At 35.0% G+C, this 15,954-nt stretch overlaps 1 protein-coding gene across 2 annotated transcripts; it reads right to left on the bottom strand.

Moving 5' to 3' along the window:
• Positions 1-213: 213 nt before the first annotated feature.
• Positions 214-2,939, bottom strand: LOC133870341 (uncharacterized). 2 transcript variants are annotated; one of them, XM_062307438.1, is made up of 3 exons: positions 2,761-2,939; positions 1,612-2,040; positions 214-1,248 (listed from the first exon to the last, which is right to left on the bottom strand). In XM_062307438.1, the coding sequence occupies exons 2-3, from the start codon at positions 2,011-2,013 to the stop codon at positions 415-417; spliced, it is 1,236 nt and encodes a 411-aa protein (XP_062163422.1). In that variant the 5' UTR covers positions 2,014-2,040; positions 2,761-2,939; the 3' UTR covers positions 214-414. The 2 variants fall into 2 exon arrangements, with proteins under 2 accessions (XP_062163422.1, XP_062163421.1); XM_062307437.1 differs by having other exon boundaries at positions 2,757-2,937.
• Between the last annotated feature and the right edge of the window lie 13,015 nt (positions 2,940-15,954).

The raw sequence follows: 15,954 nt of genomic DNA, 5'->3' as shown, positions 1-15,954 counted from the left end.
TTCAATATTTTTTTTTCCTTATTTTTTGGGTGCAAGATTTCAAAAACCAAGAGCTGCAGATAGAGAAGTCAATAAGAATTTTCTCACATGATATGGCAGCCAAACCTTTCTAATGATTGGAAAGAACTTCAAGATCTTAGCTGAATATAATTAAATATAAGAAAATCCTCCCAAAAATAAATGAATAACATAAGGAAAAAGAAGAAAAGGGAATAAAAGAACACTGCGATGAGCCTGAAAAAAATTCATTCCTGTATACAATTTTTTGTTACATAATTTCCAAGTACAGATTGAAACTCCCAAGACCGATTCTACAAAAAGCAACCATTCCTCCTGCTTCTTACAATGATTTGTGAGGACAGCCAACTATGGAATATCCTATTCTAAAGGAAAACAAAATCCCTTGATTATTAGTTAACTAAGATGAAGGCCAGTTCCAACTGATTTTAGATGCCTTATCTCCATCAAATGTTCATCATTTGAAATATTGAGTGAAATACGGAGATTTGTCAATAGAGCTTCGTGCTCCCAACTTAAGGGCCCAGAAGCATATATTGCCTCTAGAGTCCTGCAATAAGCATGCAACTCTAGTCTATGGATTTTTTCTGCTACATCCTCTTGTAGAGAAAGGGGACATTTTCCTTCCTCATCTCCACAATCATAAAAGGAATCTGCATCACTACAGAGGGTATTTGCATCTTGAGTAGGACCTGATAAAATATGACCAGACAACTTATTTGGACTGTTACTAACAACACTACAACTACCAACAGAAGATGCCACGCTATCACAATCAGAAGGTTCTGAACTTCTTTCATGAAAAGACAAAACAGAATCATTCTGATTTCCCCTCTCCAATTCAAAATATCCAGTTGTTTGATTATTAGAGGAAGCATGCATGTATTTTTCACCCAGTTTTACTCGTGGGTAAGCAACAGCATCTACCTTTTTTAGCAAGGGGGATGGGGACTCTGAAATGAATCTTTGACGCTCACCCTCTTTCTCAACTGCTCTCATTTTTCTGGTATATTCTTCAATATGAGAGGAGCAATAAGGGGACAATCTCTTCAATGTTCTAGATGAGACAACACAAGACTCCTGAAAAAAAGTATTGTCTTTGGCAGCTAAATGATCATTTCCTGTCTGCTTCTTTCTGGCTGTAATTAATTGCGGAAACTCGGAGTTCATCAGATAACAGTTTGAGCTGGATGGTTTGTTGGATTTCACAGCCTCGCAACTTCCCGAACCCTGTGACCAAAAGCCAACATAAAATTAGTCAACGTAAAGGTAAGGACAGCATAAACTGATTCAGTCTCACTTTGTTTGCGAGAAAAAACAGTGTCAACTATGATAGGTGATGTGCTTTTCGATTAGAAGTAAACAAATATTCAGTGACTTTTACACAGAAATTGGACATCTGACTATTAACACCCAATTAGCGACTCAAGATAAAATCTAACCAGAGAACAAGTAAAAGAAAAGCAAGAATAATCATTCTCACTAAAGTGTAACTAAGAAACTAAACATAATAACAAACCAAAGCAAGACAAAAAAAAATAATAATAACATAAAAAAATAATAAAAAAAAAAAAATTATATATATATATATACCTTTCCAATCACAACCCATTTGTTATCCTGCCAAGTCTGACGCACCCGGATGTCGGATTTTTGAACTCTGAACTCCTCACAAGATCCCAGTAGCCTGACCAAACAATAATCCCCACCCAAAACCTTCAAAGCCATAGCTACTTTCCAGGAACCAACATCAAAGACCTCCACAACATCTCCAACCGCCCAACTCTCCACAGTTCCCACAGAAGGAGGGCAGGGCCTAACGGCTTTCCTTGGCACTCTCTCAACAAGTGCCTCGCTTCTCATGCCAAAAGAACCTTCATATATAACACTGTAAGTGTGCCCATTACCTGAGATAATCTTACCACAATGCCACTCGCCTGGAGGCACCTCTTTCTTCTGTAGTACCTCCACTTTACTACCCTTTATGAATCTCATGATTGCTATGCTATGCTATCACAAAACCTGTAAGAACCAAGAACGTAAATGTCACAATCAGATAAAATCTCTTTATATCCAAATATGTTACTCCCCAACTACAATTTTTGTCCAATAACCCTTTGAATGCCCTAAAAAGAAAAAACCCCAAGAGCAGTTACACAAATGCTATATGAACTATTTAGCAGTAATTCTGAATATTGAACATATGAAAACATTTTTCATCACAAAAAAGCAACCATTCAGACATATATCAGAATAACTAGATATAGAAAACGCAATCTTTTTCCAAAGAGAACCAACAGTATAGCAAAACAAAATCAAAGGAAAGATAAATACAGAACAATCAGTTTCCAAAAACACCGACTTTATAACAAATTAACCACAAAAGAATCTTAAACCCCAAATATACAACAAAAAGTACTCAATCCAAATCCCAGATAACATTCAATAAATCAAAACAAATCCATTAAGCAGAACCAAACAGATCACATGCAACTACAAAGTACACAAAAAAATAAAAATAAATAATAATAATAATAATAATAATTTTTTACCACAAAAAAATAAAATAAAAAATTTGATTTCTTAAGCGTTCAGAGAACGTCAATCTCCGAAAGAAAAAAGAAAAGAAATCTTAAAATTGGTAAAAAAAAAAAAATGCAGATAGGACAACAATAAACTGGTATTAAGAGCGAGAATCGAAACCCTAGAACTCAAAATTGCGGAGAGGATTCCCTAACCTGCCTCGATGATCGTGCTTAATTCGATCACTGAAGATTCCTGCTTTTCTTGATCGATTTCTGCTTCTCTATCTATCAGATTTATGTTCTTTGTGATCGTGAGTTGAAAGGGGAAATTAAAAGCTAGGGTTTGAGAGAACAAGAATGCGCATAATTAATTACTATAATAAATTGTCATGAATTTATATATTGTATTTTCTTTTTGACGTGGTAGTCAAGTTTAAATCTTAAACATAAAAAAGAGGGGTGCGTAGTGCGCACATGCTTGGTGCTAACACTTTCCTTTATTCTTTCTTTCTTTTTCTTTTTTTTTTTAAAAAAAAAATTATTATTATTATTATTAAGGGAGAAGAATTAGTGAATTACTATACTATTGACAATGAGGAACTAGAAAAATTGCTATTTCTCGATCGACAATGACAGCTATAAATTGTATTGGATTAGAAAATGATTTTTTTCATTTTTATTTTTTATTATGTGTCCTTTTTTATTTTATTTTTTTGTTAGCTTACTATATTGTGAATCATATAAGCCATTTTTTTATATTAAAAAATTAAAAAAAAAATTGATAAATAGATTCCATTTTCTTACTTTAACTTCTCTCTCATTTATATTCCAATATTAAGTAGAATATGAAACTACTTTTAACTTCAATTTCTTTTTTAAATGTTTAATATTTTTCAAGTGTTAGTTCACTTCTAATTATAAATTATTATAACTAGATCTTGATTCTTGTTTGTTAAAGTGAATCCTCTTTACATCCAATATTTTTGCCTTAAAATTTTGATGATTATGTGGGTCGGGAATAATCCTATTTTAAGTTGAATTGGAGTAGTAATCCTAATCCGGATCCGATAAGAACTTTTTGAATAATCTAATCAACAAAATGAGAGTTGGACTCAGAGACCAAATCAGACTCCAAGCACTCATAGTTTAAGTAGAAGTAGTAAACCTAATTAAGTAGGTCCATACCCTAGTTATAAAAAACAGACCGATTAAAAGGTCTCGACCATACCAACAGTGTGATCTGCTTGTAATTCCCTTTCGTTACAAATATATGAGTTATTAGAGAAATTCATATTTTTTATATATAGTATACGAGTTGTTGGACAATGGGAATGGTGTGAACCTTAAAACTTGGTCTTCTTCAATAATATTCTGAATATTCCTTAATAAAATTAGTGAATAATCAAACACTAAATGTAATACCCCATATTTTTTTTAAAATTTATTAATTGGCTTAATATTATTAATAATTAGCTTTTATTAAAAAATAACTCTAGTTAATTTAACTAGATAAAAGTTAACCATAGATTAACTAGATTTTTTAAAAAAAATTAACTCAGGTTAATCTAATTAGGATAAAACTTAACTTAGGTTAAGTAGATATTTTATTTTAACTCAAATTAATAAACTTAACTCTTAAGTTTATAAACTTGCTGAGCAAGTTGTTTTTCCTTATTAATTTCTTCTTCTCTTCTTTCTTCTTTTGTTCTTCTTCCTTCTTTCTTCTTCTTTCTTTCTTTTCACACGAACACAGTGAGACACAGAGAGTGAGAGCTGGAGATTGAGAGAGAGAGAGAAGCAGAAATCAGGAGATAGAGACAGAGATCAGAGAGATGTTGAGAGAGAGATGAGAGTCTGAGCGAGAGAGAAAGAGACCGAACGGAGAAGGAGAGAAGTCGGGAAATCGGACCCGATCTTCCGGTGGACGAGCTGGGTGACGCCGGCGAGACCAGGGAACGCCGGTGATGCGACTTCTGACGAACCCGTGGGCTAAAACCCATTAACCCAAGAGCTTGGACCCGCGACCCTCAAGCCAAACCCGACGAATCCGGGAGAACCCGTGTGACCCGATCCTTCCGGAGGTTCGATCCTCCATGTCCGGCGGTCCCAGTAGCTGTTTCCGGTGAGCCGTGACTTGTGTGCAGCAACCCAACCGAACCCCGAAGACCCGTGACCCAAAACTCGACCCTGTGACCCGAAGACCCGAGAGGAAGACCCGGTTCTTCCTGTGCGTTTTCTGGCGACCCGAGCCCGTTTTCCGGCAAAATCATAGATGATTTCCGGTGGGTCTTCTCAGAAATTCTCTGGGTAATCACTTGTAAATTCTGGGTTATTCTTGTTTGTGTGTGTGTATGTGGCGGCAGTGGGTATTTGATTATTTTGGGGTGTTGTGGTCGGTTGTATTTTGGCAGTGACAGATTTGGGTTTCTTGTGTAACTTAACCGATTTTGTAGTGTTTGAATTTAGGGTGATGTTGGCCAAATGGTTTTGAGGTTACAATTGTTTCTGTTGATAGACTGTGTGTGATGATAATGGATAAATTCTGGCCAATTACTGTGATGTTGGGTTTATTTGAAGTATTTGATTGATGATGATTTTAAGCCATGTTTTGATGATGGCCAAATATTAATAAATTTCAGTTGTTTTAGATTATGTGTTTGATGATCCGATTAAGTATATTGGGTTCTAGTTGAATTGGTAGGCTTTGTATTCAAAATTGATAAAAGATAGTTTATGATACGTTGTTTTGATAACCAAATGACCCTAGTAGTGGTTTTGTTGGCATATTTTATTGTAAAGGATTATTATGTTTTTAGTAGGATTCTGGAATAATTTTGGAATAATTTTGGAGTGAGGGTTTTGGATTAGGTATATTGGATTTGATGTTGTTTGAGGAATTTGGTGAATTGGTGGGTAAAATAGTTTAAGCTGATTCTTTGGCTATGGGTGTTGGTTGTGGATTGAGGTTTTGGTCTATTAAAGTAGTGATGCTGATTTATGATTATAAATTATGATGTAATTGGATAGAGATTTTGTATATAGAATATATGAATAAGATAGTCTATTTAAAGTCTTAGAAACTGAATTTCAAAACGCTCCGTTAAATTCATCCTTGTGTTTTATCTAGGTAAAAAGTCGTTTCTGACGCTAATGGAAAGTCCAGGTAAGGGGATACAACACCGAAAAACCCCAACAAGATTTTATTACAAATCTTTTGAAAAAGTGTTGGGGAATTTTACAAAGCGTTGCTCATGTGATTTTTAATGCCAAGCTTTATTACTCATATGATATTGTTTGAGAATTTTGAGCATAAATCACAGTTTTGATTAAGATCATTTTTAAGAATTATGATTTATGCATAATTATAAGTTAAGACTAAGAGCATTTCAAAAATTATGAATTATGCTTACTTACAATAATGAAAATAGAGCATTTGAAAGTTATGACTATAGAGCATTCCAAAGTATATGACTCTATTCATGAATACAGTTTTGAAAGAAAAGAGATTCTAAAGTTAAATTCTGCGCATGACTACAGTTATGAAAGCGGCTCTTACAGTTTTGAAATAAAGTATACAGATAAAGCAGAGCCTACAGTATTACAGAAAAACGTCCATGTGCAGTAATTGTTTAACCCTGAGGCACTATTACAGTTAGGATTGGTACCCATAGGGTAGCATGGCAAGCATACCATAAGTTGGTGTGTGCTACTAGCCGAGGTTGGCCTTCACCTAGGGAAGATCCCCAACTCGGAATGGCTCTCCCCTGTGACGACAGGCTAAGTCCATAGGTCTGTGTGACAAAAGCCAACGTGCTCCGCTCACGGTTAACAGCGGTTTAGAGTCTGTAAATGGTTAAACCACAGACAAAGGATTAAAGAGAAAACTGATAAAAAGAATTTACTGAATCATTAGAAATTTGTTTAATTGTTCATCTTGTTAATCTGCATAAACTGTCATTCTTATACCATTGTTCATATGCTATGCCACCTGTCCTAAAACAATACATTCCATGAATCATGCTTTAATATGTGTTTTCTTATAAAACATAAACAGCCTAGCATAACACTTATTAGACAATTTTCATAACTTGAACCTCCAATTTATACTCAGTCTAAAATCACATATCATGTTCATACTTTTAAACATCATCGTAAATTTTAATATACTCAAAAACACTTAATTCATCTAAAATAAATTAAAATCAACATACTATTGGTTTAGATTATAAATCAATTTACATTATGCAATTCATCATATCATATGTGAAAATAAATCTTATCAGTGAGTAGAATAAATCTGTCATTATGCATGATTAAAGATTATGGCATAAAGGTTTATAACATGTTTTATTCCCCTAGTGTTGTATTTTCCTTACTGAGTTGTCGAACTCACCCCTTTTTCCTCCACCCCTTTCCAGATGACAACAGTAAGACGAAGTCTTTTCCTTGTAAGGGCGTAGACCTCGCTGAGAGCGATAGTTCGTGATGAACCGGCCAAACCCTAGTATTGTATAGTATGTTTTGTTCTTTTTGGAGTTCATGACCTTGTAAAGAATTATTAATAGAAAGGTTTAATAAAATAGGAGATTTAAATTTATATGTTGTAAATGCACGCTTCCATTTATATGATTTTAGTACTCAAACTCACGTTTCCCTTATATCCCAAAACGGGGGCGTGACACTAAATTTATCTATGTTTACAACATAAATATACCAAAATCTTTGCGTTGCCCTCAAATTTAATGCACAGAATTTGATCATTGTTTCTATTGCACTCCTAATCTAAGAAGAATCTTCCATAGATTTTAATGATATTTAATTTTTCTTCATAATACAATTGATTGTATTTGAGAGTGTTACTTTAAAGTCCGTTTGGTTTTGCAGTTTCGAAATGTACAATTTGAAAACGTAAAAAATAAAAATAAAAAATTTAAACATTTGATAAAATCGTGGTTTGACTTTTAAAATTACGGTAATGGTCTTTAATTGAAAACTTGAATTTTTTAATGTTTTCAAACCGTCATTTTTTTTTTAAATGCACTTCCAAACAAGATACTTTTTGTGATTTTGTTTAAAAATGCACTTTTAGCCTACAAAATTGTAGGGCCAAACGGACTCTAATAAAACAAAAGGTGAATTTTTCTTCCAAATTGGGTTTAGAATAATCTCTTAATCCAATATATTAAACTGACATTTGTCCAAAATGTATATGATAATTATATGCCGTTTGGATAAAAGACAGTTTAATAGATTGAAACCAATTTCAAAGAAAACTTTATGAAAATAAATTCTCAAATGTTCTCAATTTGCATATTTTACACAGATTCAAAATTTATATCAAATAAATTTTTAGGGCTACCCACATTGGTTGTTGGATGGAATATCTTACCACTAGGTCCTAGCAATATAAACAATAGAGTAATATGTCTTGGGAATTGATTGGTGCCCATACCAAACTTGGCCTTCAAAAATGGCATTCTCTCACATAAAAAAAAATAAACTGTTTGTTAAAATTTTCTTCTATGTTTTTCGTTTTATGTTCTAAAAACAAACACAATCAAAACACAAAAATCATTTTCATCTTTATGTCATATCAGAACTTTTTTATAAATAAAAAACAAAAGATCTCTCAAAACACGTTAACAAACAGATCCAAAATTGGCTTGAACATTTTGATCTTTTTGTGTTTAGTATTTCTTTATGCTAAGTTAAAGGCATGATGAAGGTTTTAGAGCATTTTTATTGCACTAGCTAAAATTTTTAGCTTTTTAGCCAAAGATGGGCTAAAACCCTTTAACTCACATCCACAGTAGACTATCCATTGCTCTACTAATTTTGGAGTTTGCTGGAGTTGCTCTTAGGATTCTCTACAAGTTTCTTATTGATTTTTTTTTGCTCTCTTTGTTGATCTATTTCTCCAAAAATATTTACACACAATGAAAGCACAGAAGAGAGGTCTGAGTGGACGTTGAGGTTGACGGAGAGCGACAGAAGTTGTCAAGATCATCGACAGCGCAGCTCTAGGAAGCCGAGGTTAGCCACAGTGGCTGGCACAAAGGCATTGACGAAGGTCAGTGTGGGCTGAGATTCGAGAACTTAGGTTCTAGCAAAAACAGAGAGATTACAATAAAGGTTTGGGTTATGGAGAAGAAAGTGGTGGAGAGTGGCTTGCATATGAGATGAATAAAAAAATAACTATAATGGATCTACATAAAGATTTTTTTTTTGACATGTCCACACAAGAGGTGAGAGGGGGGATTTGAACTAGTGACCTCCGCTTCATGATGCATGGTCTCCAGCTGATTGAGTTACCCCTTGAAGACGGATTTACATAAAGATTTAAGTAAAACGGTTTAAGATAATTATAATGGATATACATAAAGATTTACATATGGTAAAAAAAAATTTACAATTCAAACCTAGACTAAAGATAATAACTCACCAACTAAAGATAATAACTCACCAATCATACTCAAATCCAAAAGATGTTATCGTCTCCAAGGGGTAGCTCAATCGGCTAGGGATCACGTCTCATGAAGCGAAGGTCACTAATTCGAATCCCTCATCCCCCTCTTGTGTGGACATGTCAAAAAAAAAAAAAAAGATGTTATCACATCAAATAAATCTCCTCAAATTTAGGTACTTTGAGACTATGATTTGGTAAATCTCACCTTTTAATTTTGATGTTAGAGAATTGTCACGACAAAATCACCTAGTGCCGTGGAGTTCCGAATTGAAAGAAAATAAATAAATATATATAAAATATGAGAATCTCATATCCATTAAACTTAAGGGAAATCCTTCAATTTGGATGGACAGTAAAACCTCAGTTTTACTGCTTCCAATAAAAGGGTGCCTCATTATCCAAAAACACCAAATATAGTATACATAAAGTAGACATAAAAACACAGTATCATAAGACAATTTTTCACCTTTCAACCCCACCGGATCTGCCCCTAACCACCCCACAGAAACAACTGGTACTACATGAGGCTTTCTTTAGATCTCTTTCTCGTAGTGATCCACATGTTAAGGAACTACGGAGAGGGTATTGGGTCTATAGGTCTAGCATATGCTACTCTTGGTGTTTTTTTTTTTTTTTTTTGAAATCGAAAATCGGCTACTTGTGGTTGGCTTTGTGGTTGTGGATCTATAGGGTTGTGGGTCAGGTGTGGCTCTGTAGTTAGCTCCAACTTATTTTTAGATGAAAATTAGCTCCAACTTCAAGTCTGTAATTTTCTTTTAGGCATAGATAGTTTTCTCCTATATGTATTTTATGATCCTGTAGGGTTGTGGGTTAGGGGTGGCTCTTAGGAAATGCGGTGGTTCTGTCCGTGGGTGACAGTGGCTTTTGGTGAAATTCGGCGGCTGCGTTGGGCTAAGGAGGGTGATGGGTTGTGGGTCGTGGGTAGGGGTGAGCATGGGGTGGGGGGGCAGGTTTCCCCCTTTTTTGGCCCCGCCCCGCACACCTGCGGGCTCACAAATTCACACTTGTGGCCTGCTGAAAATCACTGATATTCGTGCAATGCGAGGGTGGTGTGGGGAGGGGTGGTGCAGGGTGGATTGTGTGGGTTGTGCGGGTATCCCCGATTCAGGTCAAAACATGAGAAAAATCAAACCAAAGCCAAATTCAATACCTAGAAAGCTACCAAAGATTCAATACCCATATTCAATAGAATCAATACCTAGATTCAAGCCATATTCATAAAGAAATGATAGCAACAGAGGCCAGAGAATGAGAGAAACACTAACCTATGGACGAGGATGCAATTACAGAGCCACAACTGAAGGTCTTGAAGTCGATCTTCCCAGTCTTGAAACCGCATGTTCATGACGTCCCCACAGGCCACATGACCGGCGGAGCCAGCGAAGATGGGAACAATCGATCGAGGTTGTGACTCTATGTGGTGTAGGGGAAGAAAATGGAAGATGAAAAATTTAGGGTTTTTTTCTGGAGTGTTGCGTTTTTACTATTTAGGCTAAACGCACCGTATGAGTATTTAGGCTAAACGCACTGATATGGTCTTTTGTTTACCAAAATATATTAATAAAAAATAACCACTCGCAATAGAACGAACCCTTGTAGGATAAGGCTATATTGAAGGTGTCGAACCTCAATGACTGCGTATGTGTTATTATCAAGCTTTTTGAGATTAAATATAACTTAATTTACAAGATGTTTGATTTGATTTTGTTTTCTAAAAATAAATACATAAAAGTAAAAGACATAAATGTAAATAAAGTAGGGATGAGAGAAAGAATTAGGGATTGATTTCACCACTCACCGCATAACAATGGTCAATCATAAATTAACAAGGAAAATTCATATTATGCATGATATAGGACTCGTCTCACTCGAGTAGTCAATAAATTACCTCTAAAGAATAAGTATAATCCATCTTTGGTTGGCACAGACCGTCCACCTAACCACAAAGATGCGGTACGACCCGTCTTCCCTAGGTATAGATTAGCTACGTCTTTAATAGGATACACACAATCAATGGAATAGTATAACCCATCTTCAGTTGGTACGAACTGTCTACCTAAATTACACTAAACTAGGGTGTAGTACAATCCGTCTTCTCTAGGCATGGCCTATCTAACCCTTTTGATCATATGTCAATTAAAACCGTTGTATAACAATCATTCACATAATCACAGAAAATATGAATGATTGAGTTCAATCAATATAAAAGACTTTATAAGACAAGATAATAAACTAGAGTGTAGTACAATCCGTCTTCTCTAGGCATGGCCTATCTAACCCTTTTGATCATATGTCAATTAAAATCGTTGTACAACAATCATTCACATAATCACAGAAAATATGAATGATTGAGTTCGATCAATATAAAAGACTTTCTAAGACAAGATAATAATTTTATAATGATTGAATATAAACATTAAGATCAATTCTCACAGTTATACAACCATCATGCATATAGAAAATACTAAATTAAAATACAATTAAACCATTGTTACTTGGAAATAGCTACATCAACACCCTAGTACGAATTTAGCCGCTCATCGTGGTGCTGGGATGGCATCTTGCCATGTTCTTCTCCTCTTCAACTTGTCAAGCATCTAATAAGAATTTATATCTAAAGCTAAGTACAAGCACAAGAACACTTTCTCTTGAAGCTTAGGGGTCTATTTATAGAGAATTGGAGAGGCCTAGAAGTTCTTGGAATTTCAGAAAAATCGTCTCTTGAGTCTTCTTATCCAAATAGGAGATTGAAACTTTAATCCAAGTAGGAAAATGATTCTAAATTCGTTAAGAATTGCAGTCTTTTATTGAGAGGCGATTTTGGCATAGTAAATTTTCAAATTGGGAAAAAGATATTTCTGGAATATTTGTTTCACTTTTTATTATCTTTCTAACGCCACCAATTTCATTATAATCCAATATCTGAGACAAAAGTTATGATCAAAATACTGAGACATGTGCAGAATCCAAATTTGAATCCAATCCGATTTTGACTCTTAGTGGAGAAATTCCGATTTAATTATTCACTTGATTTGATTAAACTTAACTACATCATATAGGTCTTCTATTATGATTGGTTAAGCTTAAACATATCTTATAGGTCTTCTCAAAGTGTGCTTTAAGCCCAAAATTAATGAAATTAATTGCATATTTATTTAAAACTTGAAAACAATAAAACAACATAAAATCAAACAAATAACAATGCTAAGGAATTAACATATGCAAGTTAAGGGGCTTGAATGTGCAATATTTAACGTCTATCACGCACCATTTGGAGTAGGGAGTATAATGACTAATAGCTGTATCACACTTTAAAAAAAAAAAAAAAAAAAACCCTACATGTGACACGTGGTCCAATGGTCTCTAAGTCTTCTCTCTTCCTTCAGGTTTCACCGTTTCAACTTCGGCTCTTCTTTTCCATTCTTCTTTTTGCAAATCCTCCAGGCTCCGGTCTGCCATCCTCCTTTATTAGTAACAATGATGAAGAGAAGATGAAGAGCTAGAAGGAGAAGAAAATAAGAGAAACATGAAAAAGGGGGTGTGGCTGCGGCCTAGGGTTAAGGTGGGGGTGCGGCTGCGGCCTAGGGTTAAGGAAGGGGGGTAGGGTTTTTTTAATTATATATATATAATTCATGCGGGTAGGGGCGATGCGGGGTGGGTCCCCAGTTTTTTTCAAATGGCCCACCCGCACCTCGCACCGTGCGGAGGGCCCAAATAAAGTCCAGTGGCCCACACCAAGGGTGCGGTTTTGCTGGTAGATGGGGCGGGTCGAGGCAAATATTTGTGGGTATTGCTCACTCCTAGTCAAGGGTGGTTTGTTTTGTGGTGGGCTAAAGCTTAGGCCTTCGGCGGTACTAGCTCTGTTCGTGGGTGGCAGTGGCCTTCTGTGGTGACTCTATTCGTGGATGACGGTGGCTTTCAACGGAATCCGGTAGCAGTGTTGGGCTGAGGAGGTAGTGATTTTTTAGGACTGGTTGGGCTATTGAAAGGAAAAACCAGAAATTACTTCTTCTTTTTCTTTTTTGTTACATGAGATTAGGTGCTTTCATGTTTATTATATTTAGTCTTCTTAGATGATGTGTCAACTTCTTATTGGAAACTGTAAAACAACACTTTTACAGTTCATCTTTATAGAATGGGCTCTCTAAACTTAAATAGGTTTTTTTTTTTTTACTTTAAAAAAAAAAATTATAATTCAGATTACGTTCACTGAGGTAGACTAAACCTCAAAATGCGCATGACTTAGCCTTCTTTTCTTTTTTTTGAAATCTCCTTTGAAATGGGTTCAAAACAAAAGTTTAAAGCATTGTTCCTTTTTTCTTTTTTTTTTTTATAAGAATTAATAGCTTTCATTGGTTAATCAAAAGAATAGAGAAGATTGCTCTAATAAAACAGTATCATAGATACAAATAGAAATTTCTTCCATTTAGATCTGATCTATAACTTGTTTAATAGCAACCTTTGCTAATCCATGTGTCGTTGTATTTACGACTCTTTTAATGTGTCTAGCATGGTTGCTCTTAACTAGGTTTAATCTTTTATTTTTATTTTTATTTTTATTTTTTGACATGTCCATACAAGAAGGGGGAATGAGGATTCGAATTAGTGACCTCCGCTTCATGAGGCATGGTCTCCAGCCGATTGAGTTACTTCTTTAAGACGTTTAATCTTTTATTAAAACACTCAATATCGTTTAAATTTTATTGAATCACTTATTGACATGTCCATACAATATCAATGATCTATAATCATTCACAACAAGAAGCACTAGCCAGACTGAAGCCACCACTAGAAGATGAAGATTGGGATAAGAGATTTGCGTACAATAGCTTTCAGCTTCAAATAAACTTTCACGTACTCAGTGAAGTTTATTTTATAAGTAATTGACTCTAAAGAGAGAGAAAATAAGAGATTCAAACTAGTAACTCCCGCTTTATAATGTATAATCTTTAACTAATTAAACTACCAAACAGTTGAAATAACCTTATCCGAGACAGTAGGATAATAGAATCTTCTACCATCCTATACCTCCCATGGCCTTTCCATTAAGATTTTTTTTTTTTTTTTTCTGAAGAAAATATAGATGAATATTATTGCTCATTCAGGAAAACTACACTGCTGCTACAACACTTTTGATGAAAGAAGGGCACTCCCCCACCCAAGTGTTGTTCAACAGTTGAGATATTGCACATTTTGCCAATACATGAGCAGCCTTATTAGACTCTCGACAGACATGCACCACCTCCACTGAGGAAAAATGAGAGAGAGATTCTTTGATATCTTCAATTGGGTGGACAATATCTCACTCAATAAATGATTACACAAATGCCTTATTCCAGTAAGCATAGCTTATTCCACAATCTATAGAGCAAATTGAGCACCCATAACAATCCATATGAAGCTCCTTTAGATCTCCTCTCATAGCAGAAGAACTGAAGATGGAATCCAACAGACAACAATAGGCTAGAGGTTAGACATTTTGAGCTTCACAAAAACTTCCATGTCCACACAAGAGAAAACTGAGCCAATACTGATGCATGCGAACTGATTTTGGCATTCTGGGAGAGAAGAAGAATATTAATGGCAAAAGATTGAGAAATTATTTGCAAGAAAGCAAGTGCGATAGCCAACTTAATAAAAATAACTATAGTAAGGTCAGTGATCTGAACATCTCTGATACAGAAAATCAAAGCTAAAGTTAAGTTATTGAGGAATTAAATTGAGAAAATGGCATGTTTGGGCGCCAACTCCAAAACAAATAAATATAGCCTTTGATAGAGTCACTTAAGTTTAAATACCACAATAATCATATCCTAATCTTCATCAAGATGCAAAAACTTAAACTGCATATTTCATGTTAAAGGATAAGAGTCATTTACGAAGAAGGAAAAAAGAAGCAGCTTTCAAAGGAATAGAGTATGCAAAGATTGCATAAAAAGTCATGTGAAAGCAAGCAGATCACCAAGAGGAAAAACCTTTATAAGATAGAACACACACACACACATTAAAGATGTCTAGTGTGAAGTCCAAGGATTAGTTTCTCCTCCTTAGGTAGGTCCAAAGGTGCCAAAAATGTCTTATACACTTATTATTATCAAATATAACAAGCAGACATCCTTTTCAACAATATTCAATTGACAATCACTCAACTTCAACCTAAAGCCAATCACTCTACACACCTGGAAATCAGGTAGCTTAAACAAATGTTAAAAAATTTGGGTAGTTAAGAACATTCTTAGGGTGCGCGCTGAAAACTAAGAATGGAGTAAATTTTCAAAAAAGCCACATATATAGACACAGTCATAACACCTTGTAATTCATACAAAAAACAAAAAGACACCCTGCAATTTGACTTATGACTCTCACTTCAAAAGAGTGCAGAAGTGCAGCAAATACTTTTGAGTAAATTTGGACATCTTTTGCTTTATGTTCTAGTAAGCCAGAGAGTGATGATGATCCTTGGCCTAGTCAACGAAAGAAGGAAAATAAAAACTTTATAATCATCCACAAAGTCATCAGAGTAATGAATTAAAAACATCATGTGAAGCCAACGTGGACCTTACCTTCCCAGCTTGATGGTGAAGGATATAACATAATTGCAGGTCATGATATATTTCTCCTTTGCAGGACCAAGTAAAAGCTTGAAAGCAACTTGAAACAATAACCGTCCCAGTTATTTACACTTGCAAGGCTCCAGCAAGAGTATTTACTCCGTTGGCCTTCCCATGTACAAGAATATCATAAGTAGCTTCATCAGGTACAAGACCTCTGTGAAGCATCTCATCATGTAGTAGCTTTATGGACATTTGTAACAAGGACAAAAGAGTAGTTGCAAGGGTAGTTGAGTTAACCATCACTTGTAAAAGTCAGAAAACCAAAATACCCTGTGCCCCTGGTCTCCAAACATACATTTACAATTCCTGA

The sequence above is a fragment of the Alnus glutinosa genome, chromosome 6, assembly GCF_958979055.1.
Source record: "Alnus glutinosa chromosome 6, dhAlnGlut1.1, whole genome shotgun sequence".
NCBI classification, from domain to species: domain Eukaryota; kingdom Viridiplantae; phylum Streptophyta; class Magnoliopsida; order Fagales; family Betulaceae; genus Alnus; species Alnus glutinosa.
This window is presented reverse-complemented; position numbering and strand designations above follow the sequence as displayed.

What these genes read in the sequence shown, in the direction of transcription:
- LOC133870341 (XM_062307438.1), bottom strand. Translation starts at nt 2,013, where the DNA reads ATGAGATTCATAAAGGGTAGTAAAGTGGAGGTACTACAGAAGAAAGAG. An exon ending in AATGGGTTGTGATTGGAAAG is followed by an intron (nt 1,249 to 1,611) that starts GTATATATATAT and finishes TTTTGGTCACAG; the next exon opens with GGTTCGGGAAGTTGCGAGGC.